General features: G+C 44.1%; 2 protein-coding genes across 3 annotated transcripts in view; one reads left to right on the forward strand and one right to left on the reverse strand.

Annotated features, from left to right (window-relative positions):
- The window catches only part of LOC143359454 (sex-regulated protein janus-A), a 92,578-nt gene that overhangs the window by 47,311 nt on the left and 21,430 nt on the right, over nucleotides 1-23,837 (reverse strand). The window lies entirely within an intron of this gene.
- The window catches only part of LOC143359453 (phosrestin-2), a 65,285-nt gene that overhangs the window by 21,786 nt on the left and 19,662 nt on the right, over nucleotides 1-23,837 (forward strand). For both annotated transcript variants that reach the window (XM_076797381.1, XM_076797382.1), the window contains exons 4-6: nucleotides 6,984-7,034; nucleotides 13,841-13,976; nucleotides 15,522-15,671. In XM_076797381.1, coding sequence (XP_076653496.1) covers nucleotides 6,984-7,034; nucleotides 13,841-13,976; nucleotides 15,522-15,671 — 337 coding nt within the window. The remainder of the gene's footprint in view (nucleotides 1-6,983; nucleotides 7,035-13,840; nucleotides 13,977-15,521; nucleotides 15,672-23,837) is intronic.

A 23,837-nucleotide genomic window follows, 5' to 3' on the forward strand; every position in this document is an offset into this window, starting at 1 on the left:
CGCTGCTGCGAGTCGGACAACAAATTAAATTATGTTCGGAACGAAGCAGCAATAGATTGCAATTTTTAGTTCCTGCGTCGATTGTTTTTCAAGAAAATTAGTTTTTGACACGCGAAGACTATAGACGTTCCCAGAATCGAATAGGTTATTTCAGACTCGCGAAACTTAATTCGTGTATACACGAGACTATAAACAATATTTCTCGGTCAGACAAATCGTTGCAGCATTGCTGAAATAGCAATAAGAAGGTTATGCTTCGAGCTTGAACAGGGTTGTGCATCTTTCGCGGAGGCTGAATTACGAGGGGACGTTGAGCTTGAGATGCTTGAGAACGTTGCGGTAAACGATAATGAATGGCTGGAGAATTTTACACGAACCGACTAGAGGAAGAAAATATGTAAAATATGATACGGTGGGAATCGTGCTACGCGAGGGTTAAATCGTTTACAGGACTAATCGGAAAACTGCGAGGAGGAAGGACACGGGCTTGTAATGGCGCGGAACGCGGACGGAATGTCACGGACAGCCCGTAATTTTCTGGAGTAGACCATCGTCACGCTGAACGGTTCAGGGATGCGTTCCCCTTTCGGGCCATTACGCCCCTAATGCCGGAATTGTTCGATAAATCGAAAACACCGACACGCGGAAGCTCGCGCGCCACGAAGCCGCTCGAAAGTAAGACGAGGCGCTTGAAAAGCACGTTCGAACTTAGGAATACATGGTTCCCTGGATCTCGTTTCATTTTTCGCGACCTCCCCTCCTTAATAGACTATTCAGTTTTAGAAGCTAAAAATTATCTGTGTCAATTGCACAACGCGAGAGCCACATAGTCTATTAGTTAAGAATTAAAAATAATGTAACAATATTTCCAGGTGTGTCTTTACATCTTTAAGTGTGTTTTACTCGTTAGGTAATAAGGTGACCTGCGAACGAACAATTGAGCCGCAATATTTTTGAAATTTGCATTCGCAAACCGTTATCTAATTTCCCGAGAGCCATTTCTGCAGGCTGTGTCCGTGGAAATGGTACAAACGGCCGGATGGCGATTCTGCATGTCGACACAAATCGAAAACAAAGAATAACATTTTTCTGTTTGTCGATTTGTTTTCGAGAAAATCAAATTTGAAAGTTCATCGAACGCGCGCGCTTCATATAGGATTCGGCTCTGACGCGTCTGACCAGTGTCTACCGTTTCTACTTACTGTAAGTAGTGCAATGCTGAGGCGTGCGTACTTGACTCTATTATATTAACTTTCTAGTATATTAACTCTAAAGATTGGTTGAATTATGAATTAAATGCCTGTCGCTTTTAAACAATTCTCAACTATTGATCTTTGGTTTCAAAATTTTAACGATACTTGATGCTTACAGCTTGCACAAAAAATGTTGCCACTGAACGAACGAGCAAATCATCAATTTCTAACGAATGAACAGAGCCACCTTAAATTGCATAACTACAACGGTACAACTTCCTTGATTACGAACGAATCAACAGAACGGAATACTTTCGTCGCATCGCAGCTACAAGTTAAATTAGATTCTGGAATATTAATACATCAGTGTGCGACTGTAAAGTTGTCATAGAGGGTTAACTTGCATCTCCATTTCGGAGGGGGTGGGGGGAGGAATACTACAAAATATCAAAGGTGAAGCGGCCGGAGACTTCGCCGGTATTGTAGGATTAATATTTCCTGAATGAAATTGGATCAAAGTCGACGTGCAATTAACTCTCAAAGCTGAGTAGAACTCTCCCCGAAGCATCGCGAAACCGTTCAAAGGGCACTTACTGATCTTGCCGTGTATGTATCGCAAAGAAAACTTCACCGACGATACCGTTCTATCGTCTTCATTATTGTTAGGTTGTTCCGCTTCAGAATGTACAACTTGTTAACCGGTTCGATCAAGAAATGCTATTACAGTCTGCAGGTTTATTATATTACAAAACTTTGACGTGCAAATCCGTAGTACCTTCGAGTTTCACTTAGACGTCTGATTTTACTTTTAACACATATTTGTCCAGGTTTTAAAATTAATTTTGACATTAGTATATTCATTGTACCAAGTTTGATTAGGATTTGAAAAATACAAGAAAGTTGGAGGACCACTCAATATCATACATTTAATTTTCTCAATTTTTATTTCATTAAATAACTTACTTTGATTTCATGGAATTTTTTAGGTTTCCAGTTTGGCAGTGAAAGCGTTAAATCAATTTCATTTCAACGTGAGTCAATGCCACGTGTTCCTTTTATGTATCTGGCAAAATATAGAGGATTAAGTGATTTTTGGTCAAAATGTGGAGACGGATTAACGTAAAAAGTACTGCAATTAAGAATTACGTGTAATTCGTTGCCAGTATACGTTGACGAACAATCGGTGATTTCGTGTGCAGCAAGCTAATCAGTTGCGAAGAAAAGGTCCAAGCTGTTTAAGGAAAGAAATTACAAAGCATTGAAAATCACCTGGCGAACGCCTGTCGATGACGTCCACACATTTCTCGAGGACTATTACGGAGTTACCGCGTCGTAATGGCGTTGTATTGTGTTAGACCGACGGAAAGGAACACTGAATCGCGTTGACGGAACGTGTTAAGGGAATAAAAAGAGGGTGTCAAGGTCGGCGGGCCGTGCATCCGTGACAAAGAACCTCGTCGAACTTCCACTTTCGCTAAAACTGATCAAGTTTCGCTTCGTAAAAATGTTTCCCTCTCTCTGTCATATTTTTCTCTCCGAGGGTCAAAGAGAAATCCACGGAGATATCCCGAGAGGGAGGGGCAAAAATTGAAATCGAAGTCCCCAGGTGGCTAAACTTGGCCAAGAAAGTTAATGGAGAAGCGAACAATAATAGAAGGCGACGAGACAGGGGTTTGTTCGTTTCGTTGGCTCTCCAGCAGACTCTACAATCTTTCCCGTAATGCTGCCCTAAGTTCCACTACTGCGAGCACATGTGAAGTTTCTATTTGTAAAAGAAATGTTCGTTTACGAAGGCTTGAGGAAGTCAAAGAAGAGGGGAACAAAATGGAAAGGCGAAGGGAAAGGGGTGAAATAATTTGTTCAACTTCCGTAGACCCCACAATCTCTTCCTCGGCTCGTGTCATTTTGTCGTAAGTTCCAATGCTGCGAGCACGTGCGAAGCTTGTATTTATAAAGGAAGTCTTCGTTTATGAAGAAAGTTAGAGGGCTCGAGGAAGTCGAAGAAGAAGGCAACGGAATAGAAAGGGAAAAATAATTTGCTCAGTCTTCCTGGACGGTTCCATTGGCTCCTCGACTTCTCCGTAAACTCTACAATATTTCCTATTATTTTGTCACAAGACCCCATACTGCAAGCACGTGTGATATTTCTACTTATAAATTTTCCTTTATGAAGAAAGTTAGAAGGCTGACGACCAAGTTGAAGAAGCAGGAAGCCAAAGCGAAGGATAACAACCCAAAAGGGGAGGGAATAAAGAAGGGGGGAGCAAAGAAAGAGATTTCTCTATATATGTCGCCAAGGCCTGGACGATAAACGTCGCGCAATTATCCCCACTACCGCGGGCTATACCCCATGAGGGACCACGAAACATGAGAGACCACGAGCGCCGAGGATTGTAAACATAACACGGCTCGAGTATGTCTCCTGGACGATACATGACGCTGTCAAGTGTTGTTGACTTATATCGAGAATTCACTGTAATTAGCATATATGATATATAGACTGCGGATTTAAAAAATGGGTAAACACAATTTAAAGCAGTGGACATATTAAAAAGATTTAAGGGCACCAGCGTATTGGTTTTAGCTTAATAAAATAAGGGAACGTCTGAAGAATTTCGGAACAGTTGTGTTCCGATGTACAGTGTGATTTCTCCATATATGTCGCCAAGGCCTGGACGATAAACGTCGCGGAATTATCCCCACTGCCGTAGGGTGTACCCCATGTGGGACCACGAGACGAGGAGTGTAAACATAACACGACTCGAGTATGTCTCCTGGACGATACAGGACGCTGGCAAGACCCGCGTTGTTGACATATATCGAGAATTCGCTGTACGCGGAAACTTCGGCACCGAAATTGCAGTTGCATCGCGCACAGACGTTGTTCTTTCATCTTCTGCCGCTGGCGTCCGAACGCAGCGATTGAACTTTTTCGCTTTTAACGGTCCCCTTATGAAACTTTGACTGGCATGTTCGTGACATTTTTCCGATCCATACGACATCAAACAAACACGATTTTGAAACGATTAAATTTGCTCGTTTCATCCACGATATTGTACGACCTCGATCATCCGAACGGTTATCGACACAGACTGGCAAAACCCTCTGTGTTTCCTTAACGTGTCTAGCTACAACGTTAAACCTTTACGGATCTGTACGATGCACGGTGTTGTTGTTCGGATAACAGAGGTTCCAGTAAATCGTGGATTAAACACGTAAATATGCATCGAATTGTATCGTGTTGGGTCTCATTTGAATCGGAAAAACGTCGCCCATACGTTGCCGAGGGTTCCGTAATAGTAATTAAAAAATGTTTAATTATTTTTAAATTATATCTTCAGATCTCTTTATAACATTGGAGTCCTCGCCAAGCCCGAGGGGCAAGGCGACCAACAAATAATAACAAAAAGAATACAATGTTTTTGTGGTCGCCGGGTAGTCAGAATCGAAGCGTAAACGCGCAACAGACAAAACCGATGCTGCCAGCACGAACGCTGCACTTTCGATTTCGAAATAGAGCGTGCCATGAAAGGTCCCGCGCGCAACAATAACGGCAGTTGCCGGTCACAGAGAGAACTATCCTCGCGTAACGGTATCGAAACGCGCGCGATAACGGACGGCTCATTGTTCCCGCGCTACTGATACGGTTCCGCAAACACCGTAAGCGAGAAAAGATGCGACCGAAGCCTCGTTGTTTTCACGATTGGGCGTTCCTCGATCGGCGCATCGTGGAAATTTCAGCGAATGCTCGCGTGCAGCATGCGGCGTTCGCGAATAGAAACGAAGCCTCACCCTTGACCCGATACACGCCGCTTTAGCGAGACGGTGGCTCTAACATGGAAACCTGCCGTCATTCTCGAAACCCCTAAGCTTCGTCTCTGTTTTTCTCTCTCGTTTCGTCCATTCTCTCTTCCGGTCGCGACGCTTATTACTTCCCGGGAACGGCCCTTTTTCACAACGCAGCAGTCCGTTGTTCTTTCTCGGACGTTCTCCGAGAGTATAACTGCCATAAATTCTGCTACACGCTGACCGCCGCAATAGCCCGCCTTCTGTATCTCTCACGGTGCAACGCGGTGTAGTCGAAATGCACTTTTTTTCCGGGGCTCCGGTCGTTCCGTCTCGAAAGATTTGACGTGGAGAGAGACGACGTTGTACGTTAAAAAATTGTGATCTCGAAGATTTATTTAAACCTCGTTCATACAAATTAATCAATGCTACACCTCGTATGCACAGTGTCCCGTCTAAACTGACCCTCTTCAATACCTGTCTCGCTTATTTTTTGGTGGTAGAAAAAAATGTCACAGGACAAAAGGGTTTGATTCGCAAGGGAGCAAATATTGTAGTAGACGGAAAAAATTTTTCAAGGTCATTTTTCGAGATATCAATGTACGTTTCTAGATATCTATGCTTTCGCCCTCACGGTGTGATAAGAAAACGAGCTATGACCTTCGCGTGACCTTGAGTAACGAAACTCACAAAAATTGAGCAATCGATACAAAAACAGTGAAGTGATTTCTGTCATAATTTTTTGCATCGACTAGGAAGAATAGAAAGAGCCTCCTTCATCCGAACATCGTTTATTATTAAGGACAAAGCTTCCGACCGTTGCAGCCCCGAAGAAAATAGCAAGGGGTCGAAACAAAGACACAGAAAAGATCAAATGTCATTGCACCGAGGGTCTTTCGAAATCATACGTCAGAGGGTTGCAAAAAGAACATGGGGAAACGGCACTACCTCGAGGGTGCTTCGTATCGTTCATGTCAAAAAAAAAAGAGACATCGATTGGTCCCGTAACAACGAATATAATTCAGTTGGTCCACGCTGCGGAGGGGATGCAGAGGCGGTTGCAGGCCGGTGCATTCGACGTTCGTCCGCGTTTTATGTCGCGTTCGTTGCCGCCGCTGCCTGGAAAATTGACTCGCTCGGTGAAAAGTTATTACATAGCGCGACGATCCGATGGTATAGTGTTCGCCGCGAACTCCTAACCGTTCGACACTCGTAAAACTCCTCCGGCAAAGTGCTCATAAGCGTTCGATAAGATCGCTCGAGCGTGCTCGATGTATTGGCGCTCTCTCTCCCTGGAGAGAAAGACGGGGAGAGAGATATATTTGCTGGAGGAAGATCGTGGATAATGGAACGCCCCTCTCGGCCTCGCGACACGTCGAAAAGACAAAGAACGGTGTCGTGCACCGTCCGGATGCAGGCCATAAATATCCCGACCTCAACAGGCTGCTGCACATGTAAACGCACTGATGTTGCAGGGGAGCACTGCAGACAAGACGCGATAAGACGTTCTGCTCTCCCGGTTTTTACGACTCTTATCATTTTTATCCTAAACGAAAAAACAGCAGTCTAATAATTACTAGACCTGGAACTAGATTAACACGTTCAATGCCACGTCACCCGTACGTGGGTGACGGAATTATTTGCAAGAAAGTTGGAGGACTACTCAGTATCGTACATTTAATTTTTTTCAATTTTTATTTCATTAAATAACTTACTTTGATTTTATGAAATGTTGGGGGTTTCTAGTTTGGCGATCCGAGTGTTAATCAGATAAATAAAATAAACTGTTCCCGAGCGCGTTCGACTCACAGAATTAAATCAAATTGGCGAGTCGACATTTGGGACACCCTGCGTAAGCGAACACTGCCAGTAAAATTATAATAAAATTAAAATTAAAAAATTCGTAGTAAAACAGCTAATAAAATTCCGGCGAAAAAAGCGCACGTTCCGGGATCGAACTTCCGTACATCCGATGTAACCGAACACGTTTCATGTGTGTTTCAGAAAGGCGGACATCACCGAGGAAAGCGTGTCGAACTCGTTCAGAAATCAAAGGTAATTCGTGAAAAAGGGCACCAGCTGCGCGCGACGAATGTCTCCGGCTTTTCCGACGGAAAAGTGCTACCGGCGAGAAGCAGCGACGGCATTTTCGGCAGTTTGAAAGCGTTCGCTCACCTGCGAAAACGAAAATTTTCCGCAGCCGTCGACGACCTCGCGCACCGAGCAGAGCTGCCGGCGGATTTGTTACGCGTTAACGAACCTCGTTAAAACCGCCGTCGGTCGTACGCGGCTCGCATTATTAAACGGAACGAGCGGTCTCGCAATCCCACCCGCGTCCTGAAATGTAATAACAATTGTAATAAATACCCGAACTGCCGTTGCACGCACGCCGCCCCGCCGTTCACAGGAAGTCGTTCTGCGCGCGGCGATACATCGACAAAGTTTTACCACTCCCCGCAACCGGAAGCGCGATATATGGATCTTTATTGGTTTATTGCGCTCGCAAACTTGCGGACCTGCAAACTGTGTCGGCGCCAACAAATATTAACTATTTATTCCACACGAGGCCATGGGGAACCTCTCCACCAGCGAAATCAAGTTTGAATGAGATTTTCAAAATCTGTAGAACCGGCGTACGTGATTGTTTAAGCCGGTTGTTTTCGATTTCTGCTGAACATCCGGATAAAAGTATTAATTGGATAATTGGTTCAAATGATTCCTCAACATTTTCTTTTACACATCACCTTGCAAACTTCGAGCTTCTAGAATGTTTCCAGAGATCGTACAATCTTTTGGAAGATCCTAGAATCATTCTTGCAGATCATAGAACGTTTCCAGAGTTTGAAGAAACATTCTAGGACCTGCAGACGGAATTTTAGGGTCTGCAAGTGTTCTGAAGATATTGTGGAATACCGGTGACGAAATCGTGGGATCACTGAAAAGTTTCGAGTTCGAAAAAATTCCAGAGCTTTCGAAAATATCCCGAACGCTCCAAAAGTAATTCTGGAGAAATTCTAAAATCTGTAAAAGCGTTCTAGGTCCTCCGAAAAATTTCTGAGAGCTTCGAAAAGGCTGTAGGCTCTACAAAAACGTCGCGAGGATCTGCAGAAAGATTTGAGGGTCTCTAAAAGAAATTCTAACAACTTGGGAAAGACTCTTTGTTGCCGGAGATAATTGTGTGAGACATGCCAAGACCCGTGGAAGTGTTTTCAGACGAGGGCAGATGTTGGGCCGTTTAGATTCAACGAAAACAGACTCTCGCAAGTGACATTAATTTGTTTGATCTAATTTTAAGCGGTCTGAACATGTTTGCACAGCGATGGTGCGTTAATAGGCTTCCGGCGAATAAAGTGTTAAATGCCGCGAGCTGCCGGCGATCCCTCGGCACTGAAATCGCATAACGAAAATCCAAACAGGCTAGGTATGCGCTGCGTGGCTTCACGCTCTAGCTCTCGCAGATAATAATCACCGGAGAATGCAGACAAGCGGTTTAATTCGAGCGCAAACTACGCTGCGCAGCGTAACGGCTCGATTTCGAGATTAAGTCGTTTCGATCGAGCCGGAACCACTCGGATCGACGGAATCATACTCGACCGTTCCTATCGATTTATCAGGACCCTGCCATAATTGATTTCTATTTCCGAGCACCTTCTCCCACGGTGGCGACTCTAATTATTTCTGTACACGTTGAGATCGGCGCCAAATTGATATCAGTCCCGGGCATACGCGAATAAAATTGTTCGCGGATTGTCCTGCGGGACGCTAGACCGAGTCCGGGGCAAGAAAACCACGCCCACTCGAGAGACGAGCCCCGCCTACTCCACGCAGAGGTCGCAAGACAAACAGCATTCTGCCGTTGCTACTACGCTGTTGCTGTTTCTTTCGTCGACGTCTTTCGCCCCGCGGCGTTTCCTGTCCAGAATAAATGGACTTGTTTTTCTTCTATAGTCTCATCCTGAATTCGACGCTCCAATTAAACCGTTCGACGTTTCCAGTTGACTGAGAGACAGCGCAACAAATTCGACCTCTTTCCATGCGCCCCGATTATAAACGATAATAACCGATTGTTCATTCGTAACTTCTTTTCCCCCATTGTTCTCAGTGTTCGAGAACATTTTTCCTTCGTGGTCGAGAACTGTTCTATCGCATTTTCCGACGAGTTTAACGCCTTTTCTACGTGAAACGAAAGTACATACGGACTGAAACGTTTCGAAAGCGGACAGAATTTTTTCTGCCGTAACGCTTCGTACACTCTCCGAGATAGAACGATACATTTTTCACGGCATTATTAACGTTTCAACAGGTTTAAGCAACGTTTGAAAAGAGAGAGAGAGAGAGAGAGATCGTCGGACGTTCGTCAATTTATTTACTAACTTTTCTTCCCAACTTCGACTAACTTTTTTGACGGCTTCCAAGGGAGGAAGGTGCGCTCCATCGCGTGGCGTAATTAAGTTTCCCCTCCGACCTTCAGTTTTCACAATAAATTGAAATCGGTCCGGGAAAATGACGCGATAAAACCAACCCTCTCTTTCCCTCTTCAAACACTCTCCAAGCAGGCTCGAACATCCATAAGGTTGTTAAGCATATACACCGTTGCGTACGAGCAGGTTCACCGAATCGTTCTACGGAAGAATCGTTAGTTCGGTTTTTGAAAGAAGAAAATTTAATCATCGTTAGCTTCATCGAAACGCAAAATCAGCCGAGAGAGTTGTAAGCTGCGTTCAAGGCTTCTCCGACGCGGGTTAATTAAAGCTGGGCCGCAAGTTCTTGTCTTTTGTGAGTCATCTGCCATTCCATGGGTTTTTAATTAAGCCGAACGACGCGGAGCACCGTTAATTAGCATCGCGCGACCCCGAGGAACGCGAACGTCCTCACGGGGATTGTTCCTGCGACGCGTTGTTCCCGATAAACGCGCGGAACAACAACGAAGAATATTTGCAAAGAGGAGATCGTCGTCGTTCGTATAATTGCCAGTCCGACGGCGGACTGCACTCGTTGCATTGGCTGCAGTCGCTCCGGGCTCCGGCAAACACTCTTCGGGAACGCGGTTTTCGCACGGCAATAAATCCCGTCAGCCGTATTTCCGTTTTCCCGCGTCGCCGTCGCCTGTTCCGCGTATTCTCGAGACGAGCAAACTATCTGCCTCGAGTATTCCAACGTCAGTTCGCACGCATTTGTCACACGAATTTGCCCCGAAACAGTCGGCTAGATAAATATCGCGAAAAATTTTTACAGAGCTCACTAGACATTTTTTGCAGAACCAAAACGCTTCTGCCAGTGACCCTGGGATTTCTGCACGCTCCAGAATCGCTTCTGCATACCCCTGTCCGTTTAGAATGCTTCTGGAATATTTCTGATGTGCCCGAAACAGTCTCGCAGATTACAGAATTTTTCCGCGGGTCCTAGAACCTCTTTACAAGCCCTAGAATATTTTTGGCGACTTGGAGATTTCGTTTTACGAATCTTAAAAATTGTTTTGCAAGCTCCAGAACCAGTAAACCGCAGACTCTTTGCAACGCTTCTGGAATGCGGTAAAGCGTTGATCTAAGCGGAACGGAGGCTACACGATCTTAGTCGGTTCGCCTGTCCCCTCCACTGGGGACCTTTCGCAACACATAGAATTTTTAGCAGCTGCAATGATTTTCAGGGGTCCTAGAGCATTTTTGCAGCCCCTGGTACCTTCCAGCAAGCCTGGGAACCATCTTTAGAAGCACCAATCATTGTTTCTAGAGTCTTTAATTACTAAGGAATCTGCGGGAAGAGTCCTAACTTCCTGTGAACAAATTCTAGAGATCGCGGAAACGATTCTAGAGCGTAATGCCGGTATCTGGTAAAACCTTTTTCAAACCCCTGGAAAACTGGCACAAATGTGTCCATGGCCTGTAGAAAAATTGTAGAATATGCGAGGACGTACCACGCTATTCGCGAGCCTCGTTCTCCGCTCGAAGCGCAAATATTATTCTAGCCAGCCAGCCCCCCCCCCTGTCCCTGCGCCTTGACCACCAAGGGAGCATCTTGAAACAATATTTTCCCGCGCTATACCGTCAGTCCAAACAAATGCGAAAACCGACCGCATCGATCGTTTTCCTTCGCGCTTACAGCTCTACCCGATCGCGCAACCCACGCTGGTAAACATGCTCGCTGTACGCTGCAATTATGCATGAAACATCGGTAACCCAATAACAATTTCCCCTGATGAGACGAGACACGAATAATCACGCGCGCGCGCGCGCGCACGCTTCGAAACGGATACGTGGCGAAAATTCTGTCATTTCGACGGCGTGTTATTCTGTCCGAGCGTGTAAACCGTACGGCTGACAGGTCATCGGAGCACTGATTTTGTTGAACTTACAGAAAGGTTTTACAGTTAACAATTTCAAGGCCAGGAAAAATCGTTGTACAGTATGCGACAAAATTTTAATACCTCCGTGAAAGACTCTAGTGACCTCTGAGAATGATTCCGGGGCCTGCGAAAAATTGTAGGGCGTGCAAAAAGATTCCGAGGTCTCCGTAAAGCCCACAGGGTCTCTGAAAGTGTTCCGAAAGCAGAGCAACAAATTCTAAAAACCTGTCAAAAAATTTTAAAACTTCAAAAAATATCGCAGGGCTTACAGAAAGGCTCTAGGCCTCAGAGAATAATTCTACGGCCGCGAAAAAAATCTAGAGCTCCAGAGAAAAATTCTAGGACGTCCTGAAGGGCTATAGGACCTCTGAGAATGATTCTAGGGCCTGTCAAAAACTTCTAAAACTTCGAAAAATATCGTAGAACTTACAAAAAGGCTCTGAGGTCTCTGAGAACAATTTTACGACCGTGAAAAAATTCCAGAGCTCCCGAGAAAAATTCTAGGACGGGCAAAAAAAGGCTGTAGGACCTCTGAGAATGATTCTAGGGCCTGTAAAAAAATTCTAAAACTTCGAAAAATATCGTAGAACTTACAAAAATGCTCTGAGGTCTCTGAGAACAATTTTACGACCGCGAAAAAATTCCAGAGCTACCGAGAAAAATTCTAGGACGTCCTGAAGGGCTATAGGACCTCTGAGAATGATTCTAGGGCCTGTAAAAAAATTCTAAAACTTCAAAGAATATCGTAGGACTTACAGAAGGGTTCTAGGACCTCCGAGAACAATTCTACGGTCACGAAAAAATTGTGGAGCTCCCGAGAAAAATTCTGGACGGACAGAAAGGCTGTAGGGCCTCTGAGAATGATTCTAGGGCCTGTCAAAAAATTCTAAAACGTCAAAAAATATCGTAGGGCTTACAGAGAGGCTCTAAGGCCTCAGAGAACAATTTTACGGCCGCGAAAAAATTCCAGAGCTACCGAGAAAAATTCTAGGACGTCCTGAAGGGCTATAGGACCTCTGAGAATGATTCTAGGGCCTGTAAAAAAATTCTAAAACGTCAAAAAATATCGTAGGGCTTACAGAGAGGCTCTAAGGCCTCAGAGAACAATTCTACGGCCGCAAAAAAATTGTGGAGCTCTCGAGAAAAATTGTAGGACGTCCTAAAGGGCTATAGGACCTCTGAGAATGATTCTAGGGTCTGTCAAAAAATTCTAAAACTTAAAAGAATATCACAGGGCTTACAGAAAAGCTCTAGGTCCTCTGAGAACAATTCTACGGCCGCGAAAAAATTCTAGAGCTCCCGAGAAAAATTCTAGGACGGGCAAAAAAAGGCTGTAGGACCTCTGAGAATGATTCTAGGGCCTGTCAAAAAATTCTAAAACTTCGAAAAATATCGTAGAGCTCACAAAAAGGCTCTAAGGCCTCTGAGAACAATTCTACGGCCGCGAAAAAATTCCAGAGCTCCCGAGAAAAATTCTAGGACGTCCTGAAGGACTGTAGGACCTCTGAGGACCATTCTAGGATCTGCGAAAAAATTCTAGGGCGAGCAAAAAGATTCCCAGGTCTCTGTGAATCTACCCCATGGTCTGTGGAAGTGTTCTGAAAGCAGAGCGATCGCAGCATAAATCGGCGTGTCATGTTGTTTGTTCGCGTATCGTAACCGGATCCCAGCGAAAAGCAACAGCTTCGGTTTTATCGGATGGCGTGACAGGATCCGTGACACGGCTAATTAGTACGAACCGCGTTTTATTGCGATTCAAACCTGTTTCCTCGTGTAGTCGGCCGGTTTCGTTACAAGGCTCGGCGGCAATTCGTTTCAATTTGCCGCGCGAAACACGATCCCGTCATCCGGATCATTGTTCCTAAGCCGGCGGCGATCGTCAGTGATTTTTTGCCGATCCTCGTCGGTGTTTGCTCGCAATTCTCGCTTGCGTCGACGTTGAATAATTCCGCCTGTGCATCGATTGCACCGGGCGACAGCCGTTTATACGATGTATCAGCCGTTATTATTAATGTCGCGTTCGATCGGTCGGTCGGGCGTGCGCGCACCTGAAACTCGGATTACACGGACGCTTCAAAAAGATGCGTCAACGCTGCAGACCCGATTTTTCACAAAACTTTGTCGAGCTCGATCGCTATTATCGCGGATCTTCTCTCCATAATTCAATTCTTTTGATCTGTCCGCTGCTTTAAATCGCGCGGGCTCCCTCTTGTCGTAAATGCATAAAATCCGCGATCCTAGACCAGATTTTATTGATTTTTTATTCATCATGAGCATGTTATTTCATTATTCTCCACTTATCGAAATGATCCAAGGAACGAATTTTAATTTATCTGCTATTCCCTGGATTCGGAAACTTTTTGTCTCGCATATAGATCCTCAGTCAGATTACGAACATACAGTTCCGATTTCGTAAAAAATAATCATTCAGAAGGCTCATTCCGAAGCTTCTGCTTTAAGATCAATTTATTTGTTCCACTTACTTATTGCACTGACTTTGCCAACGTTGTTTGCGCAGGTTGTACAGGAAATCATGGCCGAACGGCAAGCTCACATTATTCCTGACCACCAGGGACCTGATAGTGAGCGAAACGAAGATCGACAAACTGTACGGAGTGGTATTGGTTGATCCTGAATTCTTGCAGAACAGAAGGGTAAGAAAGTGAAAATGAGAGAGTGAGAGAGAGAGAGAGAGAGAGAGAGAGAGAGAGAGAGAGAGAGAGAGAGAGAGAGAGACAGAACAGATTGGAAGCTTTCATCAGTTTGTTAGTCAAACGATTCCTCCGCAACAGTTTCTCGGTCGCGTAACTGACTCCCAGTATAGCGCGGCAACTCCCATTCGGAGAATCGGGTTACTAACAAGTTCGCCCTAGCTAATTCGCCCTGCTTAATTCCCTTCACGAATGTCTCCGTCGACCGGCACGTCTAACGATAATTCCTTCCGAAGTTGCCCGCTGAATTTATGGATTCAGAGGGCAGGGTCGGGATCCATCGAGCTGGATTAAGCGGCTCTGTAATATCATCAAAAATGTGACACTTTGCGCCTCGATCCCCTCTCGGTTCTTGTTAGACGTTGTTTATTACGGCGCGAACGATAATTGTGCTCGAGACGAACGGAAAGACGCTGTTCATCTCGTTGCCGGCATGCCTTTTGTTAAAATATTTTACCAAATACGGTGTACCCTCTTCATAAAATGTTGAAACAATTTAGCAGAAGACAGTAAGGGAATACCTTAACACTGTGCTGTGATTTTACGCTAAAAAAGAACATGCAATTTTTTTAGGAAAAAGTTATGTTTTCGTTTACCGTGGCTAAGAGGTGACAAGTAGACAGCGGATTTTATGCATTCGTGACAAAAATGGTTAGGTCTGATGTAAAATGGTAAGAACATAAAAATTTAAAAACTTTTTAAATTTATAAAGAATTTAAAAATGTATAAAGAGTTTCTTTTAACCTTTTTTTTTTGCGCCTATTAAACATATTAACCCCTTAACGCACAGTCTTTTTGAAAAAAACCGGCCAAAAAAAATCAATTTTTGATATACTGCGCTTTTGTTCCATGGAAAAAGGCTATATTTTATTCTTGAATAAATAAGTGTTATAGCTTACAATCCCATGTAAATGACAAATATCAATAAAACGATTTTGTTTCTCTGCTTTCACATTGTTATTTTCAATTGTCGATTATATTCGAGTGTGAAAAATTATAGCAGCATAAAATACAACGCCGCTCGAATTAACTCGAGCGTACAAGTTAAGGGGTTAAAGAAGACAATAAATTTCCGTCTCCCTCCGATTCGTCGCGATTCAGGTAGAAGATTTTTCTTTTGCATAAAGATCCGCTGCCTAGTAACAAGTCGAACTTCTCGTTCTCCTCGAGACTAACGAAGCGGTATAGCGTGTTCAAAGATCCAAAGTCGTGCCGCAACTGACGCAAGATAGCTCCCTTATATCCAGGGTTAATGAATCAAGTTAGGCGTCTTAGGATTCAGCGAATAGTTCCACCGTGAAATCGGAAACGATCGCGTCGTCATAGACGAATATCGTTACCGAACCGCCGGATAATTGCTGGAAAGATTTAATGGCCGTTCCGCGGGTTTGCTAACGAACGCGGCCGCGTACACAATTACTTGCGCGGCTGCCTGTTTACTAATTAACCACTGTCGGTTCGGGTGGTGGGGCTGACTCGTGTTCGCAGGTGCACGGGAAAATTACGTTGACTTTTCGCTACGGCCGGGAGGACGAGGAGGTAATGGGATTGAAATTCTGCAACGAGGTGGTGATGTGCGTCGCCCAATTGTACCCGCCGAACGTCGGTGCCGATTGCCATGAAACAACGCCGTTACAGGTCTGTAATAGTCTGTACTCTGCCCGGAAAATTAGCCTAACACCCTCTTCGCGCTATCCGATTAGAGGACCCGGTAGCATTGGTGACAAGTCCGTTCGCATGTCTTTGCAAGAATGTTACTTAACGCTAGGTTTACGGAACACTAAAAATTACTGTTTTAATTTAAAATTCGTAGCCACTTTTTTTTTAATAAATTTGTTAAGTAATTCCTCACGGATGCATCTTTGCAATCTCAACATTCGTAAATTAAAAATATTAGAATCCGCCATTTTGACGGGTCCCGTAAATCTAGTGTTAACAAGATTGTGGAATATATTACTCCTGCATAAAGATTATCTAATCAATGCCGTATGTACCATTTTGTTCTACGACCAGAAAACGCGATAGCGCCAGTCTGAGTATTTCCATTAAATATCAATGTCAAGCAAATCGAATATCATTACCTCACAGGTCCTCGAAAATCGTGTCATCTATCGGAGGCAAAATTATGTTCGATTCCCTAATAAACTAATTGAGGCGGTACTATCGATGTCGTTCAATGTGTGCACAAACAAAACTATAAAACTTCCGAATGAGGATGGGGGTCACCGACGTTCACAGCACGATGGCAGTCACTCGGCGTCACTCGGGACACCGAAATTCTCCAACTCTCGAATCGATGGTTCTGCGGGGACGGATTGCATAGGGGAGGAGGTTGGCCATAAATTCGTGAGATCTTCCCGGGGGAGGGGGGCTCACGCGATCAATGGAAATTTAATAAAGATACGAAGGAGCGAGCCGGGTCGGCTCGGCTCGGATCGGATCGGATCGGGCCGGGCCGGGCTGTGTTCGCGCCCAATAACAGCGTGCGTTGTTTTCGCGTCGTTAAATTCCGGAAAATTGAAAATATCGCGCATATTTGCTCAGCGGGATGATTCTCGCGCCGATATCCGATCGCTCGGTCAACGACGGCAACCCGATAACCAGCGGTGATTGCGGGCTCAACTCTGTTTACCGGGTGCCGGGCACCGGGAACGCGTAAGCTGCCATTTCAAGCAAAATTTGTTGCATGAAAATTATTATTTCCGTATCTATTATGCCGCGGACGCCACTTATCGCTTCGCCGCAAGCAGACGGCTTGAAATTGAAGCAGATGGTAAAAGACTGTCCATTTTGGTGCGTTGCTCTCTACAGAGTGTCCTGAGTAGGCGTGGCTTCTGTGCTCTCGACGCCGACGGAGCCGACGCTGTGCCCCAAGGGGCCATCTCTACGCGCATTTTACTAATCTTGTCTTTTTTTTTTTTTTTATTAGGAAATCTCTTATGAGATTTATTATTACATAATGCTTAGTACAGAGTATTACATAGTATATTGTATGGTATAACGAAAACGTTAGTAACGATATAAAAAGAAGCAAAGATTCTTAGGCACGTAGGTTACATGTATTTAGAAAGGCTATTATATAAACGCACGCATTAATATTAGGATCAGCTATTAAGCAACCTATGTCCAATGGCAATTGGAATCCTGCTTTAGAAAGATTTTGGATAAGTTTTCTCCTCTGATCATTATATAGGTTACACTGCCATAGAACATGGTTAAGCGTTTCTTGCTCTTGGTTACATTTACATTTGGGGTTATCGATAATGCCAATGCGAGCAAGTGAAGCAGCCAAATGATAATGGTCCGCCCTGCATCGATTGAGTGAAACAATGCATTGACGGGTTAGCCTTTTATGCCCAAACCAAGGTGAACGAACATCTTTATAGAATCGTTGAAAATAAGCTTTACCCTTATGTAGCCCTTGATCTTTTATTATTTTAACTGTATTTAAAATCGCATCCTTCTTCAAAGTTTCGGATAGGTCAGTAAATGGAATCTTAGAGACTTTCAAAGAACTGTCAACAGAAGCTTCTTTAGCTAGGGCATCAGCCCTCTCGTTACCCCGTATTCCCGAGTGGGCCGGAATCCAGAAGAATTTTATCGAGTGATTATTGGAATTTTCATGAAATTGAATAAATTTTCTTTTAATTTCCAAAACGAGTCTGTTAGTTCTAACATTAAGTTTAGGGGATTTCAGACTTACTAGAGCACTAAGGGAGTCTGTCAAGATAAGAAAGCTTTCGATATTCAAATCCATAGCATCATTCAAAGCAATACACTCTGCTGTAAATACTTAGTTGCGTTTTAATTTAACTCAGGACAGAAACAAGCGGAACCAACAAATTCTGCATTTAAAATTTGACTACCGTCAATAAATATGGCGATAGCAGAATGATCCGATTTTCTGGTCACGGTCATCACATTTTTTTAGATTGAATCCAAATTCAAAATCAAAGGGAATTGAGGTGGTAAGCGTTTTAAAATCATAACAAGAGATATTGAAATTAGTTTCAGATTCAATTAAGTTAGAAAATTTACGAAAAGAAATTATACAGAAACTCAATGTGTCATTAGACCTAATTGCTCTATTTTTAACTCTATTATACTATCCTTTAACAGCTTGGAGACAAAGTGAACTTTCATTTGAGTGGAGTTTAGCAAGAATCTTGTCTTTTTCCTTAGAAAATTTGAATTCTAAAACTCTGAAACTATGAATTATTTGTAAATTTGCTAATGATTTGTGAACTGGAAAACATACGTCCTGCTCGCTCTGTGCAGAGTAGGCGTGGCTAGTGTTGAATGGGCGTGGTTTACCTTGAGTGGGCGTGGCCCCGCTGCTCTCCGCGGATCCAGAGCACCGCCCCAGAGGGAAAATTCTGCTCCAGCCACCGCTATACGCTCCCCATTCAAAATCAAATGCATCCATCACGCTATAGCAAGGGTTAGGGGATGATGAAAGCGTTCCGCGAACGTTAATGGGATTCGATGAATGGCTAAATGCAATATAGAGAGTACTGACATGAACGCTAAGACAATGCATGCCGAAGCTTCGACATAGATGCAATAACCGGCGAGAAAGCTCACGGGCCGAGGATTTCCCGGTGAGAATTAATGAAGCAATTCGGGGCCCGTATTGTTCGGGCTAGCAGCGCAGAAGGGCACCAGTTTCTAATCAACTAACGAAATAAGCCACTCGGCTTAGTAATCAATTTCGCGCCCCGGTAATTAGAAGCTCACGTGCGTCGCGACGACTGGAAATTGCGTTATAGCGTCCGCTGCCTGGAAAGTTTCCGCGATTTCTGAGAGTCTGTCTCTATCCACTTCCGGTTGCCCTGACTCCACAGTAATTCCCATTAACCGTGCTTCTGGGAATCGAATTGGACGACAATTAATGGTTCTAGAAAGTATCTGGTTCTCAATTCCCGTGCAATTTGTATCCACTGTTGACATTGAATTAATTTACGTATTTCTGCCGAAGAAATTGCAATTAGGGGGAAGGGTCCGCGGGAAATCACTGAATGCGCCAAAATGCAATTGCTGCAATTGCATGTCGAGTCAGACTTGCAAGTGGAATACCTCAGCTGCACAAAGATTCAAGACGACGATTCTTCATCGGAGACTTTTACGACGTCCTCTGGTCTCGGTCAGCCGAAAACTCACGGGAACAATAGCCCAGCCACTCCATTATTCCCAGCGAGCCGAAGCACTCGTTAATGGCGGCTTAATTGCGTCCACGGCGTAAGGTTGCTAATAAAATCCGACGATAAAACGACGGCCCGAACCCTTGGCCCGCTGTAACCGCCGGATTTACAGCGAAGGCCGTTTCATTGAACAGCGACCAGGTCCGATAATATGGTGGAACACCATGGAAAATAGGCAAACACGCCGCCCTCCGCGTCCATAAGAAAACCAGACTGCTCCGGCAACAATTCTCTCGGAACGTAATTCTGTGCGCTGCGAATTTTGTGCATTTATGGCACTCTCGATCCTCTGAAGCTCGACACAGGAGAATATTAAAAAATTCCAGATATAGTATGACACTACCCCCGGTGTTGCGAACAAATTCATCTCTCCGGCATTTTCTAGCTCGGCAATTACTTTCTCGATTTATATTAGAACGGTTTTACGCCATGCAGCGTTCGAAAAACACGTTCATCTACAGTACAGCACGATTCAACTCCCAAACATAATGGAGAAACGTTTTCCTCTGACATTTTCCAGTTTAACAATTACTTTCCCGATCTATAAATAGCGTTTGCACATTAACCTCTGACCGGGGCTGCGAGAATCGCGACGAAATTTTTTACCTATCGATTTTCGCTGGAAGAATTAATATCAAACATGAATTTCGTCGAAATTCTTCGCAGCTGTGGAACTTCGTCCCCGATTTAATTTTATTTGGCAGCGCTTTGGTCAACGTTCCCGGGACAACTCGTAATCCGATGGAAAGACCTGGCGATGCGACTGTTGCCACGACTTCGTTGAATTTCGCGTTTCCATCATTGAGAACCGGCGAACGGCCGAGGTGGAATTACGTTTCCGTCACGAAACGTTCTATCGACGAGCAACAAATGATTAGGGGTACCCACAAGTAATCAATTATTTCCAAAGAATTTGTTTTGCCTTTAGTTCTGTACCGATCGTTCAAGAGGAAACATCTTTCACAGTTTTCGGTAAAGCAGCCTGTGTTCAAAATATTCTAAAAAGTATAATTTTTTTTACTATTTATTTTTATTATATTAAATTTTACTACATTAAATTATCATATTCGTCATTGCATACTTTATCATTTTCATGCGGAATTTAATGCAACGGTAACAACAAAGAAAATTTGCGATGTTTATGGAGATGTATTGAAGCTCGACGAGTGTCAACGTTGGTTCGGAAGGTTTGCTGTATCAAAAATAGCCATAATCACAATGTTACTGCTTGAATAACAGCTTTAAACTGAGAACGTTTTCATGGATAATCGAGTCAAACTCGAGAATTGTAAATATTATTGTTTGTGTTTCTTCGCGAATCAGCAAAGGACTCGAGCGCGTATACATACTTCCATAACGCTATTTCCGAGCGCTTCAAGTAAGTATCTACAACTCGAAACTTCAAACTGTTATATCTCATCATGGAAGTATCTGACAAAAAAAAAGGTTTCAGACAAAATTTACTTGCTTTTTCCCGTAAAATCGAAATATGTAACGTTTAATAGGGGGTTCCATTTAAAATTATAAAGGTACCCCGGCCCCCTTTAAAGGGAAAGGGGGCGCCACTTCACGCTGATGTAATTAGAAAGGCACTTCAGATCCATGCAATTTAAGATCAAGAACTTTAAAATCGATGGCATGGTTTTCGAGATATTAAGCGGTTAAGGGTTACGTGGGCCACCCTGTACAATAAATTAAGAAATAAAAACCTGAATTTACTACAAAGTTTGTTTTAGATTTCAAAATAATTGATTATTAATGGGTCCCCCTAATATATACACAAAGGTTGCATGGTGTAGACGGGGAAACGTTGTCATATAAACATTTCTTTTACACTCGTTCTCTCTATATATGTCGCCAATGCCTGGACGACAAACGTCGCGGAATTATCCCCACCGCGGGGTATACCCCGCGAAGCCTCGGACGCCGAGCAGTGAAAACATAACTGTACGATACACGACGCTGTCAAGACCCGTGTTATTGACATATATCGAGAATTCACTGTATTTGCAATTATCGTACAGTAGCGAAGATTAGTGTGCAAAAATTTTGTTGGGGCCATGAGAGACCCTGTAGAACCAATTGAAGATTAGATAGTACTGTGTTTATTGTTTGGAGTCTGCAAACACGCGCTGCGTCGAATGCAACGAAACGAGAAAACAAACCGGGTAGAACATTTGATCAGAGACGTCGCTCTTCGAATGAAAGTGCCGCTTTAAAACGCCTCCGGGGCGGAAAGGGTTCAACTACGGAATCATAAACGCATCGTTTCGAAGCGCGCTCGTCGGCCGAGGATTATCGCCGACTGCGAAAGCTACGTTTATGGCGGTTTTACGAGCGAATCGCGAATCAAAGGGCGGCCTGCTCTCGCGAGGCGCTGCACCTTACTGTTAGATACGTTCTCGGGCCACGTTCTGCACCGACGGTCACCGGTGGGCGTCGATCGGCGTCCGACCGAATCGACAGTTATCTCCGGCGATCGAGAGCTGAACCTTTCAAAACACGTGGCCTCGTGACTGGTCTGCAAATGAGAACATCGATATATTATTTTTAATTCATTCATCGAAGAAAAAAGTGAAACTTTATCCTCTGCTTTTGGCAGTATCGATTCAAACGATTTTTAAGCTTCCCTTTTACAAAGATTCCTCAGAACTTGATATACGATTTTCTTTTAATCGTTTTGCCCTTTTCACATTAATATAAGGTACACCGTGGGAGAAAAATAGGAATCAAGTGTATCAGTGTGTCTTCTGACCCCCCTGACGAAGCTAGCTGCAATGCTTGCGAAACGTTTGGGAAATTTCTTCCGTTAGGACACGGCTTACACCCGAAGCCTCAACAGACAAAACTGTATGATGCCGGGCGGTGAAAGTGTCAAATCTCTGATTAAGTTTTGAAAAATTATTGCGAAGAGGAAGTTTCAGGCTTCAAATTTATGGTAGACTCGGTCACGAAAAAAGATTTCCCGACGTTCTCGGAGACGTTTCAATTTGCAGCCTCTTCGAGAAAAACAGGTGTACCCTTTGGAACAGTATAACTCTGTCCGAAGCAAGTTTCTTTATACAATACTGAATGCGAGAGATGCTTAGGCGATCCCTGTCAGTGGAGACGCCCTATAAGTTTCCGCGTGGGTGTGCTGGTGAAACTTTTCAAGGGATAAGCGGGTCACGTCGACGACGTAGCGGCGAGGGTGGAAGAATTGGGAAAAATTGGGAAAAATTGGGAAAAATCGCGGGAACCTCGGCTGCCGGTGGCCACCCGTGCGAAGAATAGTCGCGGGTCGGATGTATAATAGTATCCGGGTGCCGGAAAATGTAATATCGATGGCGGATGCCGGCTAGGATAGCCAGCCATACCAATCTCGCTTCCGCGCGGAACCAATAACGAGGGCTCGTTACAACGACGACGACGCCCAGCCTCCGATAATCGTGGAAGGTTTAAACGAACAAGCCGTTAAGGGACCCGATAGATCGTCGATCCGCTCGGAAATGAACCGTTAAGCTTATGCTGTGCATGCCGCGTCGCATTATACAGGCACCTCTGCAAGCCTTGTAACCGATACGAGCGACGTCACCGAAACAACGTGCATCGAACCGTTCCAGAACCCTACTGCGTTGCTGTAGCCGGCCCGAGGCTTCAACCATAAACGTTACTGACGAGCCTCAAAGCTCCGTGCACCTAAGAATCCGCAGAGAGCGGAACGCTGTTTGCTGAAAACCAGGCAAAACTAGGGTGAAACACTTGGAGGAGTCCGAGAATAACATCCTTCGAGGTTAGCGGACCTTCCGGGAGAGTTGCAATTCGGTTATGCTTGCGATCGAGATACTAACTCAAAGGAAAGGTCAGATTGTTGCTATTTAACACGAGGTTACTGCTTAACGCATCGTTTCTCCCAATTTTTTAAATTTTATAGCGGCTACGATTGTCCATTTTACCAATTTTGTATGTTTCATTTTACTATTTGATTGGAACTGTACAAGGCGTCCCAAAAATTTGATTGTTGCTGTTTAACACGAGGTTACTGCTTAACGCACCGTTTCTCACAGTTTTTGAAATTTTATAGCGGCTACGATTGAGTCCATTTTACCAATTTTGTATGTTTCATTTTGCTATTTTATTGGAACTATACAAGGCGTCCCAAAAATTTGATTGTTGCTATTTAACACGAGGTTACCGCTTAACGCATCGTTTCTCACAGTTTTTGAAATTTTATAGCGGCTACGATTGAGTCCATTTTACCAATTTTGTATGTTTCATATTACTATTTGATTGGAACTATACAAGGCGTGCCAAAAATGTTGCATTCCCTTGGAATAAGTAACTTTTTCCTTGACGGAAATATTTTCCGCGGCTTATTTAAGAACTTATTAACGAAAAACTCGGACCAATCAGGATCCCGCTGAACGTGACGTGCACTGTAGCCACGCCCCGATTGGTCCGTGTTTTTCGTTAATAACTCCTTAACAAAGCCGCGGAGAACATTTCCCCAAAGGAAAAAGTGTCTTCGAGCGACCTCGGGAGTTACCCCTTTCATGGAAATACATTTTTGGAACACCCTGTACGGGTCTTTCGAGAGGAGTCTTCCCTCCGAACGAACAAAAAT

This window comes from Halictus rubicundus, chromosome 12 (assembly GCF_050948215.1).
Source record: "Halictus rubicundus isolate RS-2024b chromosome 12, iyHalRubi1_principal, whole genome shotgun sequence".
Lineage (NCBI taxonomy): Eukaryota > Metazoa > Arthropoda > Insecta > Hymenoptera > Halictidae > Halictus > Halictus rubicundus.